Raw genomic sequence first — 27,963 nt, 5'->3', positions numbered from 1 at the left:
TTGATGACTTAAGGGAAAGGAAGAGAATTATTTCCTGTTTTTCCTAGGTGTTAGAAGAGACCAGCCACACATTCACCTAGACACCTCTGGTAGATTTAAAATTTTAATTCTGCCAGGTGTTAATTCCTAATGAAGGGCTATTACACTGGTGGCTTGTGACACACCCCTTCCTCATGGCACCTGTGGTCTTCCTTGTAGGTGCAAACATTTAGATATTTACATAGACTCTCACTTAATCTGATGGGTAATCAATGTGAGAACTGGTTGACATGTTTTCACCAATCACAGAAGAGAAAGACCCAGATCAAAAGAAACCCTCCACCAATCCAGACAATCTCTGCAAGGGCAATTGATGTACTCAACAGTATGTCAGTGGGATTGCAGCCTCAGCAGACCTAAGTGTACTCAGGGCTTAGGCAGGCACTAGTCTTGTCACTGCACTGTGCAATATAACCATGAGTACTAACGGAACTGAAAACTTTGCTAAAAGTATACCATGCAGGACCGATCATCTCCTTACTGCTGTAGAAAATGAGCTTCAAGCTGGTAGTGAGAAAGGAGACCCTACAGAAAGGGAACTTAAAGTTACCCTGGATGAAACGGATTTATGGAAACGTTTTAAAGAACTGACAAATGAAATGATAGTCACCAAAAATGGCAGGTGAGTGTATATGCTACTGGAGCCTGTATATGTTATTGATAAGCAATAGAGTTAATATCACAGATCTAATGTTAAAGTATTAGTTCAAAACAAGCTCTAACATTTTACACCTTATACATATACCGTAATTATACCTTCTGGGTGACTACCTGCTCCTGGTACAATGTACTGATTGGATTTGTCTGAACATCATATTGTAGTGCTATCTGCTAATTTTTAACCTTTAAACCAGATTTTTAAATTATAGGATGTGCTATCCATCTCCATGTGGAGAATTCTACAAGAATAGGGTGCACATTAAAGGTGGCTACTCAAAAATGTCCAAATCAAACACTACATATAATAAGGGGCCAGGTATTGTGGTTAGGATTACCTATTTTATTATACTGTAGAAAATATTAAAAATATTTTTCTTCTAATTACAGACAGAATAATTTGGGATTTGATACACTTTTGAATTTATGAAAACTTTTTATTTGCAGTGGATTATAAAAACGAATTACTTTACTGTTTTTTGTGGCTACTCTTTGTCCTTCATCTTTGTAGATTTTGTTTAAGCAGAGCAGGTCAAAACTCCTATGTCATACATTCATAAAATGCTAAATTGTTATTTTACCTTCTGATATTTAACTGTACAGTATTCCTAGATAAAAAGTTAATATGCATAAACCAATTATTAAGATCTGAACAATTACAAGTATTAGCATTTGTAATAATTGTCCAGTGAGTGGAATCAATAATATAATCAATAGTGTTGATATTAATTGTTCATATAAAAAACACACACACATACAAACATTTTCTGGGCATGCAGCCTTTACTGTAAGGATTGGAAATTATCGCTGCTTGTGATTGCTAACTGATAAACTTTTCCTGTGATCACTGTACTTGCAGTTTGAAGCAAAGAATATTTACTACTTTATTATTTCATTTTAGGAGAATGTTTCCTGTTTTAAAAATAAGTGTCACTGGTCTAGACCCAAATGCTATGTACTCCTTCTTGATGGATTTTGTGACTGCTGATAACAATCGGTGGAAATATGTGAATGGAGAGTGGGTGCCAGGTGGGAAACCTGAACCACAGGCTCCAAGTTGTGTCTATATTCATCCAGACTCACCCAATTTTGGAGCCCACTGGATGAAAGCTCCTGTTTCCTTCAGCAAAGTCAAACTAACCAATAAAATGAATGGAGAAGGACAGGTAACATATTTTAATTACATACTTTTTCATAAAATCTAATAGCTAAATGAAATATATAATATATACTATAATGAAAGCTAGTATATTTGAAGGTATAGCTTGGCATACGTTTTATCTCATATCTTATATTATTTTATAAGTTTATATTGCAACCAGATACTCTCCCACACCAATTATATCAGGACTACTGTGGGCTTAAATTCCTAAACTTTGGTCCAAGATTTATTTCTCATTAGAAGTTTAAATGAAATGCTTTGGAACTACATATGGAGGTGTTAAGTAACTCAGTTTGTAAAAAGATATACCTGTAATAGTAATACATCACATGGAGTTATATATTTCTTATATATGATGAAGCTTATGATCACTATAAGATCCGTCAGAGAGACACAATTAGGGCTCATGCACACGAACGTTGTTTTGCAGTCCGTTTCTAACGGATCCGTTGTTCTGTATCTGAGGTTTTATTTTCTCGGATTTGAGTCCTCTTCCGTTCTATTATTCCACAAAACATATCTATATGGTTTCCATATGCGATCCATTTTTTGCGGATCAGAAACAGAAACAGTAACTTATTAATCACCAAACAACTGAGCAATATGGGCTGGGCATAGCATTTCTACAGTAAGAATCCGCAAGATACAGATGAAATACGGATGACATACGGATGTGTTCCGTGTGCGTTCCATATTTTTTGCGGACCCATTGACTTTAATGGGGCCTCGGAATGTAATTTGCGAACAATATTAGGACATGCACTACTTTTTTGCGGAACGGAAATACGGAAACGGAATGGACACAGAGTGCCTTTCGTTGTTTTTGCGGACCCATTGAAGTGAATGGTTCCGCATACGGTCCACAAAAAAAAAACGGAACGGAAGCGGAGAGAAAATACGTTAATGTGCATGAGCCCTTAGGCAGATATGCAATATATTTATGCCAGAACACACCATTTTAGGCTAAATAATCTTCCGTCTTCTGTGTGTATATTAAAATCCTGCACGTATAAAATTTTATATTTCATTTCAGATAATGCTGAATTCATTGCATAAATATGAGCCCAGAATTCATATAGTACGTGTTGGTGGACCACAGAAGATGATCACCAGTCATTCATTTCCAGAAACACAATTTATCGCTGTGACAGCTTACCAGAATGAAGAGGTGCGGATAACAATACATCTACATATAATTTTTTTGCTTAACATGATTAGTAAATAAATTATTGGGTCAGTGAGTCCATAACATGCTTTTGGTGATTGGATGCTTATTTTGATAAAAAAAAGTTTTTGGCGGTGTTTTATTTGTCTTTTTTGTCCATCTTTTTTTTTTACATGGCAATTGTGTGTCGTACTTTAGCAAGCTTTACTCTTTTCAACTTTTAGTAAGCATATTACTTTCTACTTATATAAATGCCTTATACTTGTCCTAAAAGCTGCCTGTCTGGACATACCTATACAGGCGATTTTTTTAAAATGTCAGAAGCAAGGCATGTGATTACTCATAGTTGATTCTGATGGTATAGTTTATGAGAAGCTACACCCCTAAATCCTCACCTACTTCTGAAAATTCACATGTATGTGCTGGAAAAACAGACAACTCACCATAACAATTTTCTACCTAAGAGATCTATTTATTAGTCTACCGTACTTCTCGTTTCAGATGTCACACTGTTAAAAGATCATCACTCATATTTTATAACGCTTGCCATTTACAGTATTACAAAGTCTGACTTACTGGGAATGCATGAGATTTCAAAAAATGGTTGTGTTTCAAATACACTGGCACTATTGTCCGTGGACCATAACCCACCAAAATGAATCACTACAAACTATTTCTCAGTCATTGAAGCAGGGATCAATGTAAATTTTCTGTTTCTTTTTATATTATTTTCACAACTACACTAAGCTGTTGGGTATAGTTCTCTGAAAGAGATCATCTGAATGACTAAGGGCAAGTTCACATCTGCGTTGGAGGCTCTGTTCATGGCCTCCATCCCAGATTCCATTAAAAAGACCTGCATGCGGACTTGTTCGTCCAGCAAAAAAACAGGTATCCACTCAGTGTCATCTAGGTCAGTTAGGTGCCCTATCCGGCACTTTTGTTAGAGGAGCAGAACAATGGAATAAAATAACGGAGATGTAAAGCTGGGCAGAGACAGATGATCCCTGTCAGCCAATCAACAAATAGATGACCGATGTCCTGTAATTACAGTGTTCTGGAGTAAGGATTGGGGGGTGCAGTGTAAGAAACTTACTACACAAGTATAAAGCATGACCATTATTTTCACCATGATTTTTTTTTTGTATCAGATAACTTCCCTTAAAATCAAGCATAATCCATTTGCTAAGGCTTTCCTTGATGCAAAAGAAAGGTTAGTGAGTTTGACTTTGATTTTATACAGTTTACTATGTTAGATTGTATAAAATAATTAAACTAATACAGCCTATGTTTGGGTTTGACAGGAGCGATCACAAAGACTTCATTGATGAGACAGAAAACAATCAGCAATCTGGATACACTCAATGTAAGTAGGAATACTATCTTGTTAATATAGTACATGGGTAAATAGTTCAGCTGTAGAAAATGTCTTCATAAAGGCTCATGCACATGACTGTTGCCTGTTTTGCGGTCGGCAAAACAAGGATACCAGCAGTGTTCCTTCCTCATTTTGCAGAATAGAACGTCCAGCCCATAACCGAACTGTCCTATCCTTGTCCATAATATGGCCAATAATGGGACATGTTCTATTTTTTTATGGAACGGGCAGGCAGAAATACGGAAACGAAATGCACACAGAATGGATCCGCTTATGAGCCGAAAAATAACGGCACAGAAACTGAAAAAAAATATGTTTGTGTGCATGAGCCCTAACTAGATTATTCTTATAGCATTTCAGTAACATAAGTTGGTATTTGCTGTGTCTTCCAGTGGGCAGTTGGTTGATTCCTGGTTCCAGCTCACTGTGCTCTTCTACCAATCATCATTCTCAGTTTGGGACTCCATTACCTCTTTCCTCAGCTCATGGCTGTGAAAGATATACCACGCTGAGAAATCACAGAGCATCACCTTATCCAAGTCCATATACGCACAGAAATAACTCTCCTCGTAAGTAAGATGCTACATTCATGAAAAATAGATATATCTGAACTGTGGACAATAAAATTAGGTTGATGGAAGAACTACAGGACGGCGACATAGCAGCAGAAAAATACTCCTTAAAAAGTAGATGAATAAAGGGGCTACTGCACAGCAACACAGCAGCAGAAAAACAATAATTAAAAAGTAGATGATTGACAATGTTACAGCACGGCAACATTGCTGTAAAAAAATCAATGCTTCTTTTTCTGCCGTTTCTGATTTGCTATTAGTAGAAAAGGAGTATTTTAAAAAGAAAAAAAATATATGATTATTTTTATTAGAAATATAAAGATTTAGCAAACAGTATGCACACAGGCTGTGGCGGAGGGTGAGAATTCTGAACAGCGAGATGAGGGTGGCCCAGAGTACATTCAGTTATTCAGTACTGGGTGTCAATGGCACAAAGTTAACAAATCAACAAGAAAATGACTTGTGTGTTATTTTTTGCAATGGACTGCATGCTAAATTGTTTTTAAATATTTTTTCGACAGCAAGTTACACAGAGAATGCATCAGCATGTCTTCCAGTATTTCAGTCAAATGAGCACTGGCCTGGCTTACCAATGCAAACTCACAATGGGATGTTATCATTAAACCATTCAAACAGCACTCCATCTAGCTCTTGGTATGTATTAATATGTGAACAATAACGGAGGTTGCGCTGAACAAGCAATTATTAAAGGGGTTGTCTCACTTTGGCCAATAGTATTTATTATGTAGATAAAGTTAATACAAGGCACTTACTAATTTATTGTTATTATTCATATTGCTTCTTTTGCTGGCTGGATTTATTTATCCATCACATTATACACTGCTAGTTTCCATGGTTATGACCACCCTGCAATCCAGCGTAGTGGTCTTGCTTGCACACTATAGGAAAACACACCAGCAGTGGCTTGTCCAGGGTGTTTGGCACCCGGGGCGGGTCATTTCTCTGGCACCCCCCCATACTTGACCACATACCTCTTACATCCAGGGACATCTCCTGTCATGTAGACCTTCTCTTTCCTCTTCTCCTCCGTTAGACCGCCATGAGAAATTCTTTCAGCCGCATCTCGTCTCTACAGAGTTTGTAAAACAGACATGTTAGATTTCTCAATTTTTGTTGTGCCCCCCAAAGCCCCAGGTACTATACTGCTGAAAAAATCAAACTGGTGTAAAGTAGAACTGGATTTCCAAAAGAGCTGTCAAATATGAAAGGTGGAATCTGATTATTTGCTATGGGCAACTAAGCCAGTTCTACTTTACACCAGTTTGATAAATGACCCCAAATGTTCCTATAGTGTCTACAGCAGCTATAATGTCCCCTAGAGTGCCCCCAGTAATAATAACACCCTATATTGTGCTCCAGGCAATAATCCCTGTATAGTGTCCCCAGAAATAATAGACTGGCCTCTACAGTACCTCCCCAATAGAAAGGCCCCCATGCTGCCCCCCCACAGTAATTTCCCCCACACTGCCCCCCACACAGTAATTTCCGCCACACAGTAGTATCCCCCACACTGTAGTGTCCCCCACACTGGCCCCATACAGTAGTGTCTACCACACAGTAATTTCCCCCACACTGCCCCCACACAGTAGTGTCCCCCACGCTGCCCTCCACACAGTAGTGTTCCCCACACAGTAGTGTCCCCCACGCTGCCCCCACACACAGTAGTGTCCCCCATGCTGCCCCCCACACAGTAGTGTCCCCAACACAGTAATTTCCCCCACACAGTAGTCCCCCCACACAGTAGTGTCCCCCACGCTGCCCCCCACACAGTAGTGTCCCCCACACTGCCCCCCACACAGTAATTTCCCCCACACAGTAGTATCCCCACACTGTAGTGTCCCCCACACTGGCCCCATACAGTAGTGTCCACCACACAGTAATTTCCCCCACACTGCCCCCACACAGTAGTGTCCCCCACGCTGCCCTCCACACAGTAGTGTCCCCCACATAGTAGTGTCCCCCACGCTGCCCCAACACACAGTAGTGTCCCCCATGCTGCCCCCCACACAGTAGTGTCCCCAACACAGTAATTTCCCCCACACAGTAGTGTCCTCCACGCTGCCCCCCACACAGTAGTGTCCCCCACATAGTAATTTCCCCCACACTGCCCCCCACACAGTAGTCCCCACACACAGTAGTGTCCCCCACGCTGCCCCCGACACAGTAGCGTCCCCCACACAGTAGTGTCCCCACGCTGCCCCCATACAGTAGTGTCCCCCACACAGTAATTTCTCCCACACTGCCCCCCACACAGTAGTCCCCCCACACAGTAGTGTCCCCCATGCTGCCCCCCACATAGTAGTGTCACCCACGCTGCCCCCCACACAGTAGTGTCCCCCACGCTGCCCCACACAGTAGTGTCCCCCATAAGGTAGTGTCCCACACACAGTAGTGTCCCCCACGCTGCCCCCCACACAGTAGTGTCCCCCACACTTCCCCCTACATTGACATCCCTCCCATAATAAATTGCCCCCCCACTGTGCCACACAGTATCCCACCATATTCCCCCCACGTCCTCCTGTGTGCACCCCCCTCATGTCCCCCAAAGTTGCCACATTATAAAATAAAAGTGTGCCCCCACACGTCCTCTGTACTGTGGGCACCCCGGCCACCTCATGTCCCCCAAAGTTGCCACATTATAATATAAAATAAAAGTTTGCCCCCACACGTCCTCTGTCCTGTGTGCACCCCGGCCCCCTCATGTCCCCCAAAGTTGGCACATAAAAGAAAAAAAAAAAAGTAGAAAGAAAGAAACCCTAAAAGCTAAATACTTACCTGCGCTTGCTTGCAGAGTCCCGGCACTGTGCTGCTGAGTCCCGGCACAGGTGCGCGCGATAACATCATCACGCGCGCCTGCGCCGGGATTTCACTACCGCAAAGGCTTCAGGCCTACTAGGCCTGAAGCCTATGGCGGTGATCGGCGGCGGGGCAGGGAACTATGCGCTCCGCTCCCTGCCCCGCCCAGTATGTGGGACTGGGTCACGGGTGTCAGCGCTTCAGCAATGAGCGCTTCTATCTGTATTGATGGAAGCGCTCATTGCTTCTGGGCCTGCTGGCACCCCCGTCAGAGCCGGCACCCGGGGCGCACCGCCCCCCCCCCCCCCCCCCCCCCCCCCCCCCTCTGGACACGCCACTGCACACCAGTCTATGTGAGCTCCCACGCTTCTGTCCACCAGAGAGGCTTGCACTTTTTCCTATAGAGTGCAACCATGACCACCACTGATGGATTGCAGGGTGGTCGTAAACATGGAAAAATTTATCAAGCCAGCAAAGGTAGCAATATGGATAATAACAATACATGAGTAAGTGCCTTGTATTAACTTTCTCTGCATGATAAATGCCACTTGCTAAAGTGAGACAACCCCTTTAAAGGTTCAGAAATTGTTTCACAGCATCATACAAATATTTTTATGGGCCACACTACAACTGACAGTTGATATAAAATATTAAAAGGATCTGCCATGAATATCATGCTCATGGTACCCACCTGATGGATCCCCAATGTCTATTGCTGGGAAAAATAGGACAAAAAGGATTTTTAACATGCTTGATTATGTGTTCCCCCAGGAGTAGTGTTAGAGTGCTTATATTCATATATGAGCTAGAATAAATGTGTAATCAGTAGCAGGTATTTGGTCTGTCACCCAACAGAACATCATTTTATTCATACTTACAGAGAAATAGATGTATTCATAAGATTATGGTTGGCTTGTATTGCTGTTGTGAATGCTATCCACAGACCTTACACAATTAAGAAATCACAGTAAACCATAAACTTGTAATGTGAATGGAGCAGGCATAGTTACATTAAAGGGGTATTCTGGTTATAACACATTAATCCCTATCCACAAGATAGGGCATAACTATTAGATCAGTGAGGGTATGACCACTGGTATACCCACCAATCATGAGCCCTATAACTCCAAAATGAAAGGAGCAGCTGGTTGAGCATGCCCCATGCCACTCTATTTATTTTCAATGGGATTGCTGGAAATAACTGAGCTCTATAATGTTCATCATCCTTGCTGAAGGGGGTCACAATCCTGAGGGAGTAGGAAGGTAGGTGTTCTGAGTTCTATGTATTACTAAAGTGATGTAGGACTCCACAGATGAATTTCTATTACCTGGCACATCCATTTGGATATTTGGACACTTGTCAGCTATGCATTCAAGCCTACTGACACAAAATTTTCATGACAGCAGGAACAGAGTAGATAGACAGGCAGGGGGATTGTGTCTTTACTCTGTATAACGTGTCTCTGAAATTGACCCAGTGTCGTCTGTGTGTTGGGGTTGAGTTCCTATAAGGCAGCCACTGACTTCTCAGGGAGTCATCCCAGCTACACAGCTATCCCTGCGCATTACAAAATGTTTGTCATTGTCATTATCTCCTATGCATGCTGCATCTCTAATTTTCTATCGTCTCTGAGCTGGTGGCTGGAGATTAGCTGTTTCCCATATAATACACATAGAGACAGAAGTTTCTGCTTCCTTTCTCTCATTCACTCAGAATCACTCACTATAAACAACATAATAGTCAATTAATTAGCAGCATACATATGAATAAAGCTCTTCGGGGAAAATATAACACATTTATTAGCAGTTAAAGCTGGTGAATTATGTCTGTCTGCTTGTTTCTCGCTGCACTTCCTCCTTCCTTTTCTCCTACCTCTCCATAGACTTCTATGGGGTAAGATAATCTGATCCTTTAGTGAGCAGACAGCCTGTCTTGGTTTTAATTAGTGATGAGCGAGCATGCTCGGCCGAACTGCTGTTCGGCTCTAGCATCGCTATGCTTGGCAGATCCGAGTGCTCGGCCGAATAATTCGGGTGCTCGTATACAATTTAATACAATGGAAGTCAATGGGAGAACCCCAGGCACCCCCTGCTCGGAAGAGAAGAGTGTGTCTGGTTCATAAAAAAAGGTTAGAAATTGATGGAAACCCCATCAAAATGGATTGGCAACAGCATTAAGAGGATAGCTGGATGCATCTTAGACTCCTATTATGTATGACATACAATAAACAACCACGCAAAGGCCATGTGCCAAAAACCAGGTATGTACAAGCCATCAATCTATCCATGAGACAGATAACAGTCAGCATACCTTACAAAGGCAGCCTTGTGCACTATGAGATATTCAAAATCAGCTCTCATCTTACAGAAAACCAGTAAACCTCAAAGTTATTTTGCATCTGTTGGATGGCTTGGGTGGACCTGCACACCTAGATCAAAATCATTAGGGCGACAAAAAGTTTTCTGATTGTCCTAACATAATATTCAATAACCTTTCTATACAGTTTTGTCATGTAAAAACTTATTTGCATAAACATGGGCATATGGAAAAAACATGCAAATGAGCAGAATCTCTCATGAGCAGCGCCCTCACAACAGTGAATAGTCTTGTCATAACACTATGCAACTAATAGAGGGCGCTGTTCATGAGTCATGAGTCATGAATCATGACTCATGAACAGCGCCCTCTATTAGTTGCATAGTGTTATGACAAGACTATTCGCTGAGATCATATTCGCTATATTGCTCTATGATAGTTTTTTTGAATATTTGTTATATTCTAAAAAATTAATATATAGCAATATAGCGAATATTATGTAATAATTACGTAGTAAGTCAGTGATAATATCTGACACTGAAAAAGCTGGGTAATAACTCAGTGTAGATCGCGAGTTATTACCCAGCTTTCCCAGTGTCAGATTTTATCACTGAGTTATTACCCAGCTTTCCCAGTGTCAGATATCATCCTAGTGTAGATCGTGAATATTCTAATCGCAAATTTTTTTCGCAAATTTTCTATTCAAAAGGCTACACTAATAAGCTTGTCATAAGACTCAGTCTAATATTCTTGTCAGAAGACTATGAAATCAATAGAGGGCGCTATTGAGTTATGAACAGCGCCCTCTATTGGTTTCATAGTCTTCTGACAAGAATATTAGTCTTGTCATAAGACTGTGAAACCAATAGAGGGCACTTTTCACAACTCAATAACGCCATCTATTGGTTTTAATAGTCTTATGACAGCTGAAAAGCAAGACAAATTCTGCTCATTTGCATGTCTTTCCCATGACCATGTTTACGCAAATGAGTTTTTACATGACAAAACTGTATAGAAAGGTTATTGAATATTATGTTAGGACAATCAGAAAACTTTTTGTCGCCCTAATGATATTGATCTAGGTGTGCAGGTCCACCCAAGCCATCCAACAGATGCAAAATAGCTTTGAGGTTTACTGGTTCTCAGTCAGATGAGAGCTGGTTTGGAATATCTCATAGTGCACAAGGCTTCCATTGTAAGGTATGCTGACTAAGCCTGTCATCTGTCTCATGAATAGATTGACGGCTTGCAAATACCTGGCTTTTGGCATATAGACTTTGTGTGGTTTTCTATTGTATGTCGTACATAATGTGAGTCTAAGACGCATCCAGCTATCCTCTTAAGGCCTCATGCACATGACCGTATTTTTTTGCGGTCTGCAAAAACGGGTTCCGTTTTTCCGTCCGTGGGTCTTCCTTGATTTTGGGAGGATCCACGCCTGGCCGTGCGGAGCCAAACGGATTCGTCCTGAATTACAATGCAAGTCAATGGGGACGGATCCGTTTGACGTTGACACAATATGGTGCAATTTCAAACGGATCCGTCCCCCATTGACTTCCAATGTAAAGTCAGGAGTTAATATACCATAGGATCTGAGTTTTCTCCAATCCGATGGTATATTTTAACTTGAAGCGTCCCCATCACCATGGGAACGCCTCTATGTTAGAATATACCGTCGGATTTGAGTTACATCGTGAAACTCAAATCCGACAGTATATTCTAACACAGATGGTGTGGTGGGGACGCTTCAGGTTAGAATATACTAAAAGAACTGTGCACATGACTGCCCCCTGCTGCCTGGCAGGTGCTGCCAGGCAGCAGGGGGCAGCCCCCCCTGTAATTAACACATTGGTGGCCAGTGCGGCCGGCCCCCCCTCCCCTGTAGTTAACTCATTGGTGGCCAGTGGGCCCCCCTCCCTCCCCTGTAGTTAACTCATTGGTGGCCAGTGGGCCCCCCCCTCCCTCCCCTGTAGTTAACTCATTGGTGGCCAGTGGGCCCCCCTCCCTCCCCTGTAGTTAACTCATTAGTGGCCAGTGGGACCCCCCCTCCCTCCCCTGTAGTTAACTCGTTGGTGGCCAGTGGGCCCCCCTCCCTCCCCTGTAGTTAACTCGTTGGTGGCCAGTGGGCCCTCTCCCCTCCCTCCCCCTCCTAATTAAAATCTCCCCCCCTATCACTGGGGCTCCGATCGGTAACCATGGCAACCAGGACGCTACTGCTGTCCCGGTTGCCATGGTTACTTAGCAATTTGTAGCAGCATTACTTACCTGCGAGCTGCGATGTCTGCGTCCGGCCGGGAGCTCCTCCTACTGGTAAGTGACACGTCATTAAGCAATGCGCCGCACAGACCTGTCACTTACCAGTAGGAGGAACTCCCGGCCGGACGCAGACATCGCAGCTTGCAGGTAAGTAATGCTGCTACAAATTGCTAAGTAACAATGGCAACCGGGACAGCAGTAGCGTCCTGGTTGCCATGGTTACCGATTGAGCCCTAGCGATTAAACTGGGACTCCGATCGGTACTCTCCGCTGCCAACAATGATAGGGGGGGAGATTTTAATTAGGAGGGGGAGGAAGGGGAGAGGGCCCACTGGCCACCAACGAGTTAACTACAGGGGAGGGAGGGGGGCCCACTGGCCACCAATGAGTTAACTACAGGGGAGGGAGGGAGGGGCCGGCTGCACTGGCCACCAATGAGTTAACTACAGGGGAGGGAGGGGGGGCGGCCGCACTGGCCACCAATGAGTTAACTACAGGGGAGGGAGGGGGGGGCCCGGCCTCACTGGCCACCAATGAGTTAACTACAGGGGAGGGAGGGGGGGGCCGGCCGCACTGGCCACCAATGAGTTAACTACAGGGGAGGGAGGGGGGGCCGGCCGCACTGGCCACCAATGTGTTAACTACAGGGGGGGCTGCCCCCTGCTGCCTGGCAGCACCTGCCAGGCAGCAGGGGGCAGTCATGTACACAGTTCTTTTAGTATATTCTAACCTGAAGCATCCCCATCACTATGGGAACGCCTCTGTGTTAGAATATACTGTCTCTGAAAAAGCTTTTATGCAGACGGATCTTCGGATCCGTCTGTATTAAAGTAACCTACGGCCAGGGCCGGGCCGACACAGAGGCTGGGGAGGCTCCAGCCTCAGGGCGCAGCTTGGGGTGGGCGGAAAAACAAACTTTTTTTTTTTTTAATCACTTACTTGCCAGCAGCGCAGCGCTGCCGGGCGCCCTCCCCAGCCAGTGTTCACTCTAAGCTGCGCTTGTGTTAAGCCACAGATAGGAGCAGGAGGCTGCTGATTGGCCAGTATCAGCTAGCTGCCCTGCCATTGGTCCATCCTTTCACACCCCCTTCTCTCTGGAGCTGAACACAGCAGGAGGCAGGCGTTCTCACAGTGGATCATGTGACCATTGACATCACAGACCTCCTTCTAACAAATCCATTCTAGCATCTACCCAGCATGTATGGCAGGACTCTGCTGAGCAAAGACCATGTGCCCAGGTGAGGTGACCACAGAAGTGCCCTGGCATCTGTCTGCTGCTGGAAGCTCAATGTGGAGATTTATGAATGTAAAAACTAATACCCAAGAGGCTAAACAAAACCCTGCTTGTCTGCTTCTGACCCTAATCTTAACACATAACATTAATTTGATTGCACTCTAACACCTAAAGGGATTTTTTTAAAGCCTGCTGTTTCTCTAGATGACCTTATGCTGATAGTAGTGTTAATAGAGTCTCAAAGGTCGGTGAAAATAGGGTAACTGCTTTTATAGACCCTTGAGACTATTAACACTACAATAAACATAAGGTCACCTAGAGAAAGAGCAAGTTTTTTAAATATTTTTTTTTCCTTTAGGTGTTAAAACATAACTTATTTGATTGCTTGAACACCTAAAGGAAAACAAATTAAAAACCTGCTGTTTCTCAAGATGACCTTATGTCGATAGCAGTGGTAATAGAGTCTGAAAGGTCTATAGAAGCAGTTACCCTATTTTTACAGACCTTTGAGGCTCTATCAACACTACTGTCAACATAAGGTCATCTAGAGACACAGCAGGTTTTTAAAATGATTTTTCCTTTAGGTGTGACAGCAATCAAATGAAAGTTATGTTTTAACACCTAAAGGAAAAACATAATAAAAAAAAAACTGCTGTTTCTCTAAATGACCTGATGTTGATAGTAGTGTTAATAGAGTCTCAAAGGTTTGTAAAAATAGTGTACCTGCTTCTAAGAACCTTTGAGACTCTATTACCATGACTTTTAGCATAAGATCATCTGGAGAAACATCAGTTTTTTTAAATTATAATTTTTTCTTTAGGTGTTAGAGCAATCAAATGGAGGGGGAGAAATGTGACATTGGTGAGGATGGGGTTAGATGATGGACCGGAGACAATGTCTGTAGTCTGTCTGTTTCATGGATGGGGAGAAATATGACATGGAGGGCTGATGGCTGACATGGGGGTCTGATCTGAGGCATTGGGGCTGTGCCTGTGAGCTGAGGTCTAATTAAAGGGTTTCTATCACTTTGTATCACATAATTAGCTCTCAGACTCTAGCGATCTGCTAGTGTCTGCTCTGGCCAACCATCCTACTATAATCGCTTGTGGGGCAGCGGTTTTGCTAAAAAACGAACTTTTATAAATATGCTAATGAGCCTCTAGGTGCTATGTGGGCGTCATTAGCACCTAGAGGCTCCGTCTACCTTAATAAACAGCCACCGCCCAGCGCGTCCCTCCAGTCCGCCCATGTCCTCCTCCGTGTGACGCAGCGGACGAATTCTCGCGCATGCGCCGTGCGCGGCTGTATTCGGCGCATGCGCATTGAATGTCTGACCGCTCCCAGCTCAGACATCTCAAATGCGCCGAATACAGCCGCGCACGGCGCATGCGCGAGAATTCGTCAGCTGCGTCACACGGAGGAGGACATGGGCGGGCTGGAGGGACGCGCTGGGCGGTGGCTGTTTATTAAGGTAGACGGAGCCTCTAGGTGCTAATGACGCCCACATAGCACCTAGAGGCTCATTAGCATATTTATAAAAGTTCGTTTTTTAGCAAAACCGCTGCCCCACAAGCGATTATAGTAGGATGGTTGGCCAGAGCAGACACTAGCAGATCGCTAGTGTCTGACAGCTAATTATGTGATACAAAGTGATAGAAACCCTTTAACATTGCGGGTCTGACCTGAGGTGGAATGAAAAATATTGTTTCCTATTATCCTCCTCTAAAACCTAGGTGCGTCTTGGAGTGGGTTGGGGTGGGAGATGATTAATAACAAACATACATATCTAAATGGCGTGGGGGGGGCTTGCTTGAGTCATCTACTGATCGGTGATCATCAGAGCATTAGAGCTGCAGGAATAAATAACATCTAAATGTCTGGTGGGGTAGATGGGGGGGGGGGGGGCACACTTGGGCAGCTCAGCCTCTGTTGGTGGTGGACCTTGTCCCAGCCCTGCCTACGGCCACGGATCACGGACACGGATTCCAATCTTGTGTGCATCCGTGTTCTTTCACGGACCCATTGACTTGAATGGGTTCGTGAACCGTTGTCCGTCAAAAAAATAGGACAGGTCCTATTTTTTTGATGGACAGGATACAAGGATCACGGTCTCGGCTGCAAAACGGTGCATTTTCCGATTTTTCCACGGACCCATTGAAAGTCAATGGGTCCGCGAAAAAAAATGGAAAACGGCACAACGGCCACGGATGCACACAACGGTCGTGTGCATGAGGCCTAATGCTGTTTCCAAATCATTTTGATGGGGTTTCCATCAATTTTTAACCTTTCTTTATGAACCAGATACCCTCTTCTCTTCCGAGCAGGGGGTGCCTGGAGTTCTCCCATTGACTTCCATTGTGCTCGGTAGAACACACGAGCATACCGATGTGTTCGAGCAGAGCACCCGAGCACATGAGCACTTTGGTGCTCGCTCAATACTAGTTTTAATAAGTCAGATATATTTTTTACAAAGAAAGTTTAGAAAAGGCGGGGGAGAGGATAGTTGATAACCCTAGAACAAGGCATTTTTTCTTTGCTATAGTAAATTACAAAAGATTGATTTACCATTTTGGAAAAGTTGTGTGAAAAGTTCGGACCATATAACTTGTGCAACATATTAATACATATCTCTTCTCATTCTTTTTGCAGTCAGTATCCAAGCTTATGGTCTGTGAGTAACAGTACTATTGGAACATTGACACAAGCAGGAGGAATTGTCAATGGTCTGGGATCTCAGTACATAAGAACTTCTGCTCACTATACACCATACAATCAGATAGTTCCTTCACCCTCTCTGGGATCTCCTTTATATGAAGGTGGAAGCACAGACATAGAAGACAATCAGTACGATGTTTCAGCACATGACAGACTGGCACCATCTTGGGCACCAATTACACCACCCTCATTGTAAATGCAAAGGACACTATTTTATGGACACTATAAATTTATTTTATGGACACTATAAATGATGAATAGCTGTTGGCTATTATGAATATTCTCCTGTTACTAACATACTGATTTAATGTTAAACAGTTGCAGAAAGAAAATGGTATGTGCCATCTTTATAAAAAAAAATATATATAGCAAATTCAGGTTATAAGGATTAGGTAAAATGCATGATGTACATTATACAAAACAGATAATTTGCAATTATTTATAAAAACTAGCAGTGGTGTACTTTCTATGGGGCCGGCTATGCAACAGCTATGGGGTCCATGGGAAGGGGGGGGGGGGGGGGTAATCTTTCATTGAACAGTTTTTTTTTCAGTTACCAAAATGAAAACACTGCTTTTTCAAACATATGTCACTAGGAGGAGTTCAGTGCAAATAGATTTTGTGGTTTCCATTGCAGTCAATTCCGATGCACTGAGCTCCCCCTAGTGGTGGCTGCAGGCAGACAGTTTTGTAATATAATACGTGAAGGTAAGCAGTGATTTAGAACTATATGGGGGGAGATTTATGAATTTATTTATGCTAGAAATATGCTGCTCAGAGAGAGCACCATATCTTAGAAGCACCTATTCCACTTTTTCTGACATAGAAGTTGGTCAATGTGGGTGAGGCCAAGGCCAACTTTTTAATATATATATATTTTTAATTAAAATTTCTTCAACTTGATAAAAAAAAAAATAATTTCATCAGAAATGGCATTGTGCTTTGGATTCCACGTTTCCTGGGAGTGTTTGACGTATGCATACTTGGAAATTGAGTGTGGCAGGTGGGCCCACACTAAGTTTTGCTATGAGGCCGTATGATATATCTGTACACCCCCAAAAAAATTGGGTATTTGTATTCAAAGCTGATTATAAATATGGTTTTATTGCTTTCTTAGGGTTAACATGTTTTTAGATAAAAAGAAGACAATCATGTGCTAAAGAGTTCATGTTTTGCAGAGTCAATACCAGATTATGATCCATGCAATACTTATACTGTATGCATGTGATATACAGATGTATGCTGGCCCAGCTAAAGTTAAGCTATCTTTAGAGTACTGGCCCTTTTTCTGTTACATGTGCACTACCTTTTCAGAGTCTTACTTGAGTTATTTTAGTGCATACAGGCTATTGAGATGTAATTCCAGTAATGGTGCTTCATTAAATAAGTAAACATTACATTATGTAGTGAATCTTGTAAATTATGAATCATGTCCCCACTCTCTTTTTATATAAACTGTATTTTATTGGTAGTGCTGATACACGCAAGGTTGTTGCTTGGCCCTGTTTAAGTGGCCACCAACCCTCAGCATGCCATGACTGTCAATTACTGGTTTTGTGGTTGTTGATGGGGCTGTTTTTTTTTTTTTTAGATATTATGCTTGTTGCTTATACATTTCAGTTTCATGTCAAAGACACTCTGCTGTACACTACATATCACAATTGACTAACTTAGGGCAATATCTTCTGCAGAGGGAGGCTTATGACACGTGCCAACAGTCAGTGTTAGTTCCTTTCTTTCACCTCATTAGGCTCCATTCAGACGTCCGTAGTGCATTGCGGATCCGACAAGAATAGGACATGCTCTATCTCCTTGCGAAGCTGCGGACCGGAAGATAGTGTGCTCTCCGCATCTCTCCCGGCCCCATAGAAAATGAATGGCTCCGCACCCGTTCCAGAAAATTGTGAACCGATGCGGACCCATTCTACGGACGTCTTTTTAAAAAAAGCAGAAAATCTTTTTGCATCGCCACATCCCAAGACTCATAACTTTTTAAATTTTCTTTCTATTGAGTTGAGTGAAGGCTTGATTATTGCAGGACGACTTGTAGTTTTCATTAGTATCATTTTGGGGTAAATAACACTTTTTGATCGCTTGTTATTACGTTTTTTCGATGGAATAAATGAGCAAATCTGGCATGTTTTTTTTTTTTTACGGCGTTCACCATAGGGAGTAATTTACATGATATTTGTATAGTGCAGGTCATTACAGGTGTGGCGACACCAAACATGTGGTTTATTTTTGCAATTTTTTCATTGAAAAGCTAATTTTCAATGAGAAAATAAATTTTTTGTTGGAATATTTTAAATATAATCAATGTTTTCTTTTTTTTTAACCATCTGATAGTCCTTCAAGAGGACTATAGCTGTCAATCTTTTGATTGCTTTTAAAATACAATGCACTATCCCTATGGTGCATTGCATCTTAATGTCAGTGCTATACTGATAATGACCAGCAGTCTGTGCTAGAGAGGCGCAGCCTGCTGGGGAACACTCAAGGCAGGCTTGGGGTCTAGCCAAGCCTATACACACATCGGCACCCCACAATCACATTTGCGGGATGATGATGAGAGACAGAGGGAGTCCGGTGAGCACAGCGGGCTGCCAGCAGCTTACCAAGCACAGTGCCGTACATTGTATAGTGGCTGTGCTTGGTATTTCAGCTCATCCCCATTCACTTCAATAGGGCTCAGCTGATACTAGGTCATGTTATCAATGAACAGTGATGTCACATGGCCTAGGAAGAGACCAGGGCACTCACGGAGCAACTGGCTTCTTCTAACAGCTGATCAGTGGGGTTCTCACGACTCGATCTGATATTAATAACCTATCCTGAAGATGGTACTTAATATTATTACCCGGATGACCCCTTTAACTTCAGATTGTTTGTGGCTTTTATCTAAGCATATATCGCCGCCCACAATTACCCAGCCTTAATCAAGTCTCTGTTCATATGGGACATCATCTGGATATTGTTGGAGCACCTTATAGACTCAGTCAAAATCAACTATAGCCACAGACAGGACAATTTTCAGCTGTTTGCTGCGGAGCTTCACTAAGCCCCAGTTCACACAATGTATAATAAATGCAGCTCAGCAAATCAAAAAGTTCATTCAATATATCAAGGTGAGCATCAATATTTTACTCACGATCGTGAAGTACTTTGGAAATGCCATCATTTCTTTATTCAGTCCTCTGACATCAATTCATAATTCATAGTATAGCATGCACACCTGATTAAGACATGTCCTCCGAAACATCATGCGGCTGGAGCAGGAAAGTCAGTGTTCTCTAAATACTATACTATGAAGTATGAATTGAAGTTAGAGGACTAAATAAAGAAATGATGGCATTTTAAAAGTACCTTGTGGTCATTAGTAATATATTGATGCTCACTCTGACTTATTGAACTAACTTTTTGATTGCTGAGCTGCGTTTATTATACATTTTTAGCACCTTATGAACTCTAGTAATTTCCCCACTGAGTGAGATTAGAATATTGGCATTCATGTCCATTGGAAGAACTTCAGTAGCTAGGTGCCTTCTGGTGCAGATGTACAGCTTCTAGAGTAGGAATTTCTACTCTTTTATCCAGTATCTGGTCACATTCAATTAATGTTGGTAAGGGTCTGTGAGTATTACCCTTGATAAAATAGACAGTGGAATTTCTGCTGAAAGTCTATACATGACCAAAGCAGATGGAGAGGGTATATTGTATGACTTGCCTCTTTATATCAAAGATCTCAAATAATTTAGGTTTTGCTAGAGACCCGTTGCTTTGTTCTTGTATAATGGCATAAATTCTGGTAGCTTTCTCAGATTGCTATTCTGGGTAGACCTTGACCAGACATACAGTTGTGTTCAAAATAATAGCAGTCAGACATCACTAACCTGATCAATCACAGTTTTTTTTAGAAGAAATAAAATTTCTACATGGCAAATAATTTACTAGCAGGTGTAGTAGAGTAATAGACATGCCTGCTGCTGATTCATGACATGCATGCTGCTGATTCACTATTGAAAGGGGCATGTTCAAAATAATAGCAGTGTGGAGTTCAATAAGTGAGGTCATTCATTCTTTGAAAAACAGGTGGCAATTATTGCCCTTATTTAAGGAAGGAAGGCAGCAAATGTTGTACATGCTGGTTACAGTGCATTTCTCTCTAAAATTCTGAGGAAAATGGGTCGTTCCAGACATTGTTCAGAAGAACAGCATACTTTCATTAAAAAGTTGATTGGAGAGGGGAAAACATATAAAGAAGTGCAGAAAATGATAGGCTGCTCAGCTAAAATGATCGCAAATGCTTTAAAATGGCAACCAAAACCTGAAAGACGTGGAAGAAAGCGAAAAACTACCATTCAAATGGATAGAAGAATAGCCAAAATGGCAAGTACTCACCTGTGAGTACTATTACAATTAGAAGAGGCCTATGTGAAGTCGAACTATCTGCAAGAAGCCTACGCAAAGCCCCACTGTTGAAAGTCCCTCTGTGCTGGTTACAATTTGCCAAAGAGAACATTGACTGGCCTAAAGAGACATTTTGTGGACTGATGAAAGTAAGATTGTTCTTTTTGGGTCTAGTGGCCGGACACAGTTTGTCAGACGACCCCCAAACACTGAATTCAAGCCACAGTACACTGTGAAGACAGTGAAGCATGGTGGCGCGAGCATCATGATATGGGGATGTTTCTCATACTACAGTGTTGGACCTATTTATCGCATACCAGGGATCATGGATCAGTTGGAATACATCAGAATACTTGAAGAGGTCATGCTGCCTTATGCTGAAGAGGAAATGCCCTTGAAATGGGTGTTTCAACAAGACAACGGCCCCAAACACACCAGTAAACGTGCAACATTTTGGTTCCAGACCAACAAGATTGACGTTATTGAGTGGCCAGCCCAATCCCCGGTTCTTAATACAATAGAAGACTTGTGGGGTGACATCAAAAATGCAGCTTCTGAGGCAAAACCAAGAAATAGAGAAGAACTGTGGAATGTAGTCCAATCATCCTGGGCTAGAATACCTGTTCACAGGTGCCAGAAGTTGGTTGACTCCATGCAACACAGATGTACAGCAGTTCTCAGAAACAGTGGTTATACAACTAAATATTAGTTAAGTGATTCAAAGGAAAGCAAAATCTTCAAACATTTTTAGTTTATATAGTGAATGTTTGAGTTTGTAAAGAAGAATACAAACACTGCTATTTTTTTTTAACAGTCTAATATTCACTTTTCTTCAATTTTTTTAGAGGAACAACACAAATCTGATATATTTTTCTTCACGTTTTGCTTTGGAATAGGATGTGTAGTGTTCCCAATGCATTTGTGTGTATGGAAATAAAAGCTATTAGAAGGATTTTAAGCTTTATTCACTTTTTTAAACACACTCCTATTATTTTGAACACAACTGTACGTTGGTACAACTTTTTGGACCAGTCTCACTTCCTAATACTTCCATGCATGAAGAGGAGACAGCGTTTGCAGTTGCTCCCTGCCAAGTTTTGTTACAGGGTTAGAGGCTTCTAAGGTTGTGAGTTGTCGGGAGTGGGCGTAGCATGCATAGTTTTAACATGTTTGTCACTTACTGCATTTGGTACAGTTAATGGCAGCTTTACAGTCCTTTGTAATGTGGTTTGAGGAGGAGCAATACGTGTAACACACCCCAAGCTCCTTGAGAGTAGCTCTGCGCTCACTGTGCTGAGACCACAACATTGATTACAAAGGTGAATTCTTTTGTGGATAAGGCACATATGAGTCTCTACCATGCTGCAGCAAGATCTACATCAGAATGGTCTAAGTGAACTGCTCCTAATAACTTGATGCGCTCTGCAGATTATGGGCCTAACCAGTTGAGGAGCAAGTCAAGTTCTTCCTTAGTGGTGTGGTTCAGATTGTGTATCTCAGCACGGTCATCAAACTTTGAGAGACTGTTGTTTATTAGCTTCCTGCACATCAGGTTTCTGGCAAAGTCAGATATTAGTGTTGAGCAAATCGAAGCATCCGAAGTGGAATTCAATCTGAAGTTTAGGAAAATGTTATTTGTCACAAATCTGAATTTCCTTGTGCTTCATGGTAAAGAATATTTTTTTTTTCTAAAATGGTGGCTGCATGTGAAAGTAAGAAGCCCGGAAAGGCAAGATTACCCATAATGCTGTGCAGCCAGCCAATCTGCAGTGATCCCCTGTGATGTCACAGCCTTATAAAAGCTTCATCCAGCGTGGTCTCCGACATTTTACTGTGAGGTGAGCATAGGGAGAGACGTGACAAGCACTTATGCGCTAGGGACAGTGTTGCAGAAAACTGTTTAACAACGCATATTGGATAGGGACAGTGCAGAGAGATTGTAGAAATAGTTTTTGAGACTGTAGGGAGAGCATAGGGAGGCAGCAGAGACACTGCAGGTTGAGTATAATCACTGTGTGCATTTTATTCAACTGCTGCCACAGTCATAGTTAATCTGCTAATTTATACATAAACTTACTGTGTGTCAGACTCAGTATTAAAGGGTGGTCTAATATACTGCCGCATGCGTCTTGTTCAACTGCTTCTTATTTAATCTGTTACATTACTGAAAAGAGTTACTGTACACTATGGCCTAGAGAAAGTTGCCTGGAGCCTCCAAAGGAACAGGCAGTGGCAAAAATGTTGCTGTAGCTGACACAAGTCGCTGCAGTAGAAAGTCACAGCAACAGACCAGAGATTCCACTGTCATCCAGCAGTCCTGTTCAACCAACAATCGACCTGTACTGTAATGGTTGACTCGATCTTCAACATCATATCAAGTGACAACAGACACACACAGCCAGGAATCGGTGGGTTCCTCTGACACCACACTTAGTTGGCATGGCCCAGGGACTGCCTCTGTGCCCTCACCTATCCTCAACCTGCCTCTTCTTTTTGCCGATCCTTCTGCTAGCCATGCAATGATAGCCGCCAGCTCTGCTCCACTTTTCAGCGAGGATGAGCTTTTTGAGGACAGTCAACAGTTACAGGACAAACCGTCTTGGAGAAGAGGTCCACTGTAGGCTCCTCTATGCATGCAACTACTTATAATGACAGTAGGGGGAGCACATGTTGCGAGAGGTCAGGGACATGCACAAGAGACAGAGGTGGAAGCAGTGGAAGATCTGCATCCAAAAGCTGAAGGGCTACACCGTCTGCTACTTGGGAGACTACCTGTGGGAAACACACTAGCAGTGCATGGGTTCATAAAAGCAGCGGCAGGTAAGCATCATGCAGTGGTGAAGGGAAAATGGCATGCTCGTCAGTGTGGGAATTTTTTACCAAGTCACTGAGGGATGTTAGTATGGTGGTATGCAGGGCAGAATCCTAATGTTGGTACGACGACCATGCATCAACACATGGAACGTCACCATAAAGTGGCATGGGAAAACTGTGCTACTCATTTAGTGTTACAGCCTGATGCAGCAACCCAGCTGCATCTCCTACCGGCCCTAACCCCTTCTCCAGCAGTCAAGGCTCGACAACGTCAGTAGAAGGAAGCTGTTGTTCCTTCCCATCGACTTCAATGTCATTTATTGCTCCTGCTGCTCCTCCTCGTCAAGTGTTTCGACAGCAATTGATCGCAAAGGTGATTGCAAAAAGACAACAGTATGCGTGCACTCATCCAAAAGGGCAGAAGCTGAACGTTCACCTGGCCAAGTTGCTGGTACTACAGTCCCTCCCTTTTCATGCAGTTGACATTTCAGAGAACTGATGGCTTGTGCCCACCCAAAGTGAAGAGTCCCAAGCCGACATTACTTTTCCAAAAAAGCTGTTCCAGCCCTGCACATGTACGTTGAAAAGAAGGTGGTCCTGTCCTTCGGCCTCACAGCGTCTGAAAAAGTTCATGCCAGCGCAGACATATGGAGTTGTAACTATGGTCAAGGACACTATATGAGCGGCACTCACTAATCTTTCAGCAGCTATATTTGTCATACTGAATGCGGGTACAGCACATATAATAAGCAACAGCCGTTTTGTGTGCACTGCGCATGTCCTCCTATGCCTCCTCATCCTCCCCTCTAGGCACAGTTCATACTGGTCCTCCAGAATATCAACTATGCAAAGCTAGGCTTTTTTCACGCGGTTCTGCACCTGGCCAGCCTTGGTGAACAGAGCCACACCAGGGAGGAACTGCTTGGCGTCATCAATAAAGAAATTGAACATTGGCCGTTTCCTTGCCAACTGGAGACAGAAACCATGGTTACTGATAACGGGAAGAACATTTTTTCTGTGCTGCTTTAGGGAGGGTTAAGCAAAGCGCCCTGCTTGGTGCACGTCTTCAATCTTGTTGTCACCCGGTTCCTCTAGTCTTACACTGAACTGCAAAAGCTGTTAAAAATGTCCAGGAAACTGTGCATGCACTTCAGCCACATTTACCATGCAAAACACACCTTCCTTGACATGCAAAGGCAAAATGCTCTTCACTATTGCCTGATATGCGACGTTTCCACCTGTTGGAACTCCACGCTTCAGGCGGTTAACGAACTCTTAATGCATAAGTATTTATTGATACAGTAGCACACTATTGTTTGCTGTACCTATGTGGCTGCAGTACCGCAGCAGGGCTGCACAAACTGCTGTGTTTAATAAAGACACTTTCAGCTTACTAGTGGTACCACGCTCTGAAGTGTACCACTAGTACCACCTTTGATAATGGTTTGTCTAGCGCGTACACTGGTGGGTATTCCTGTACAATTTCTTGTAAATGTTACCTTATCACCAGTGATGTCTTCTTAAGGTACGTTCTCTATTCGGTAAGTATGAGGTCCTTTACAGTCTTCACCGTACAGCTCACGCCCCGGCCGGTGGCGTGATGCTGTTTCAGATCGGAGTTTAGCAGTGTGCGCTCTCACGGAGCAACTAGTGATGTCACTCCTGTAGCTACAGGTTGCTAGAGGTGCCAAGAAGGTCTCCTTCTGCATTAAGATTTCTTAATGCAGCAGACAGACAAATCTACTCCCCGGTGTAACTTCCATGTTAGCCAGAGGCAGCTCATGTGTGACACATGCTGTTTGCTCAGTCCCATTAAGGAGGCTACTTTATTTCCCAGTCGGCAGAACTACCAGATGAATGATGTCATTCCACTTCTTTATGTTCTGGAGGGGATACTGACAAATCTGATTGGCGAGGGGACAGAAGAAGCCCTGAGGAGGATAAACTGCCAGAGAAGGAGGACATAAATGCCCAGGAATTTTATAAACAATTAGGTGGTATATCTGCCCAAGCAACAGGAGAGGAGCAGGAGGGTGATGACCCCCAACAGGCTGAGGTAGTATGCAGGGGAGATGGAGACAGGGAGGTCCTTTGAGTCCCCTGCACAAATGGCCAGATGCATGTGTAACATCCCAGAGTATGTCACTAAAACTCTGTCACCCTGCTATATGATGTTAAGATGTGAATGTGTTAATATCCTATGTAATCTGACATTGCATTTGTGTTTAATATGTATTTGCTGTAATATCCATGTACACCAGCAGGTGGCAGCAGTATATAGTAGGACCAAGCCAGTTAGTATATCTAGACTGGAATATACCATTCCAGGCTATCTTCCCCCTATCTGAGGAGGAGTGGAATGTTCCCCCCTGTTGGGGTAGGCTGTGTGAATAGGAGCTCCCAGAAACAGGGATTCCAACCAAGGATTCAGGCCTTTGCTGAGGCCTAGATCAACTCTTCCCAGCCTGAGTTCCTTACCTCAGCTGGATGACCAAGAAAGCAGCCATCTTCAGAACTATCAGATCTCCAGGAAGAAACCACCATTCCCTGCGAGCAGTCCTGTAAGTACAGATTCCAAATACAAGGAGAAGATAAGTACCTCCATAGCTAGTCAGGCCCAAACAAAGCAGACCATAGACAGAGCAGAAGACAGATACCTGCCAGATTCTTAAAGGCGTATGTACCAGATGCAGAATATATATATATAATTCCTGCCACATATTGCCAATACCTGCTGGGATCATAGACTATTGCTGTAACATTGTATGGATCTAATAACATCAAGTAAAGACAAGTTGGACCCTCTTTTCTGTGTGGAATTCCATCATTCCTCCATTACTCCTATTTACAACACTCAATTTTGTTGCATTTGAGCCAGGATACAGGAGTCCAGCCGTACTACAGGTAGAAGACACCATTGACACAATACAGAGACAATATCCCCCACTGGCATTCCTCACCTAGTACGTGTGCTCATACCATCTTAAAGGGCCCTTTTACAGTACCTGCGCAAGCTGCAACTGGCGTCACGAACTTAGTTACACCTAAATCTGACCCACAGCATAGCAGCCCCAATGACCCAGTGTCCTGCTCATTGCACATGCTGTTATGTTTGTTTAGTGACAGTCGCCCTCTCGGGATTCGGCAGAGGGATGACTACTGGCTATCCATATTTTTAGACCCTCGCTACTGGTCGAAAATGGGGGATATTTTTTGGACTTTCTGAGAGGGATGCAAAAATGGACTACTATAGAGATATGCTTTGTAGTCAGATGGTCGTGGCTATGAGAGCCATCACCCGTCCTCAGAAAGGTCTGACCGGATGGACCCTGTGCACTCACGCTCCATTGCAATGACTGGTGGTGGTGGTGGTGGGGCGGGGGGTGCGCAGGAGCAGCACCAGCTCCATATGCAGCAACTTCAGTCTGGAGTCTCTGATAATTGTTTTTCTTCAGCCGCCTACTGAAGAAACCGTCCAGCAGCAGCAGGACATCAAGCAGAACCTCAACAAGCAGGTCGTGGCATACTTGGACTGCACCCTGTAACCAATGATCCAAGATCCCCTAGACTACTGGGCATGCAAACCTAAAGTGCAGCCGCAAGTGAACGATTTTGCCATGGGACTTCTTTCCTGTCTGGCCAGCAGTAGTATGGCATCTGAGCGCGTGTTCAGTTAGCCCTAAGAGAACTCGCCTTTCCTCATAAAATGTTGAGAGACTAACCTTCATAAAGCAGAATCAGGTGTGGATCAACCAGGATTTCCAGACACCGGTGCCTGATGCAACAGAATATATCATTCTTCCACTAATAAGCATACTGTAATGTGCTGGCACATCAGAATATTCTGCAAAATGGGTCGAAGAGATGCAAATATTTCCATTACTTTTTATCTCTGTTTTGTACCCACTTAAATACTGAAGCAAAATACTGACCAAATACTGACCTAGTGAAAGAGACCATTAATGTCCTGCATGTAGGTCTTTTTTTCCTTGTTAAAAAAACTAACTAATTTCAGACATAAATGGCCAAAACGGATGCAAATTGAGCATAAGGCCTCTTTCACACGGTCAGTACTTTGCATAAGTATATGATCAGTATTTGTAAACCAAAAGCTGGAGTGGGTCCAAAACACAGAAGAGATGCAAATACTTCTATTACATTTTATCTCTGTTTTGTACTCACTCCTGGTTTTGGCTTACAATTACTGATCAAATACTGACTGTCTGAAAGAAGCTTTATGGATGCTCAAAATACAGGCTTCTTTTTCTTAAATTTTCTGTTCTTCTGACAGATCAGAAGAACGGAAAAATAAACAGTGATGTGAACAAAGCCCTACTGCCACTGCTGCTGCCCCTCTTCTTCCCCACTCTGTCATGGGGCCACTATTTTCACTGTCACTGCTGCTGCTCCCCCTCCCCACTCTTTTTGAT

General features: G+C 43.1%; 1 protein-coding gene across 3 annotated transcripts; it reads left to right on the top strand.

The window, feature by feature from the left end:
• The first annotated feature begins 455 nt into the window (after positions 1 to 455).
• LOC120997184 (T-box transcription factor T-like) lies at positions 456 to 16,508 on the top strand. 3 transcript variants are annotated; one of them, XM_040427167.1, is made up of 8 exons: positions 456 to 661; positions 1,598 to 1,862; positions 2,892 to 3,026; positions 4,175 to 4,236; positions 4,328 to 4,389; positions 4,794 to 4,970; positions 5,495 to 5,627; positions 16,247 to 16,508. In XM_040427167.1, exons 1-8 carry the CDS (start codon positions 456 to 458, stop codon positions 16,506 to 16,508), a joined length of 1,302 nt encoding a protein of 433 aa, XP_040283101.1. The 3 variants fall into 3 exon arrangements, with proteins under 3 accessions (XP_040283101.1, XP_040283102.1, XP_040283103.1); XM_040427168.1 differs by having other exon boundaries at positions 4,328 to 4,393; positions 4,801 to 4,970; XM_040427169.1 differs by lacking the exon at positions 4,794 to 4,970.
• Positions 16,509 to 27,963: the final 11,455 nt, after the last annotated feature.

This window comes from Bufo bufo, chromosome 4, assembly GCF_905171765.1.
Source record: "Bufo bufo chromosome 4, aBufBuf1.1, whole genome shotgun sequence".
In the NCBI taxonomy this organism is placed as follows: domain Eukaryota; kingdom Metazoa; phylum Chordata; class Amphibia; order Anura; family Bufonidae; genus Bufo; species Bufo bufo.
This window is presented reverse-complemented; position numbering and strand designations above follow the sequence as displayed.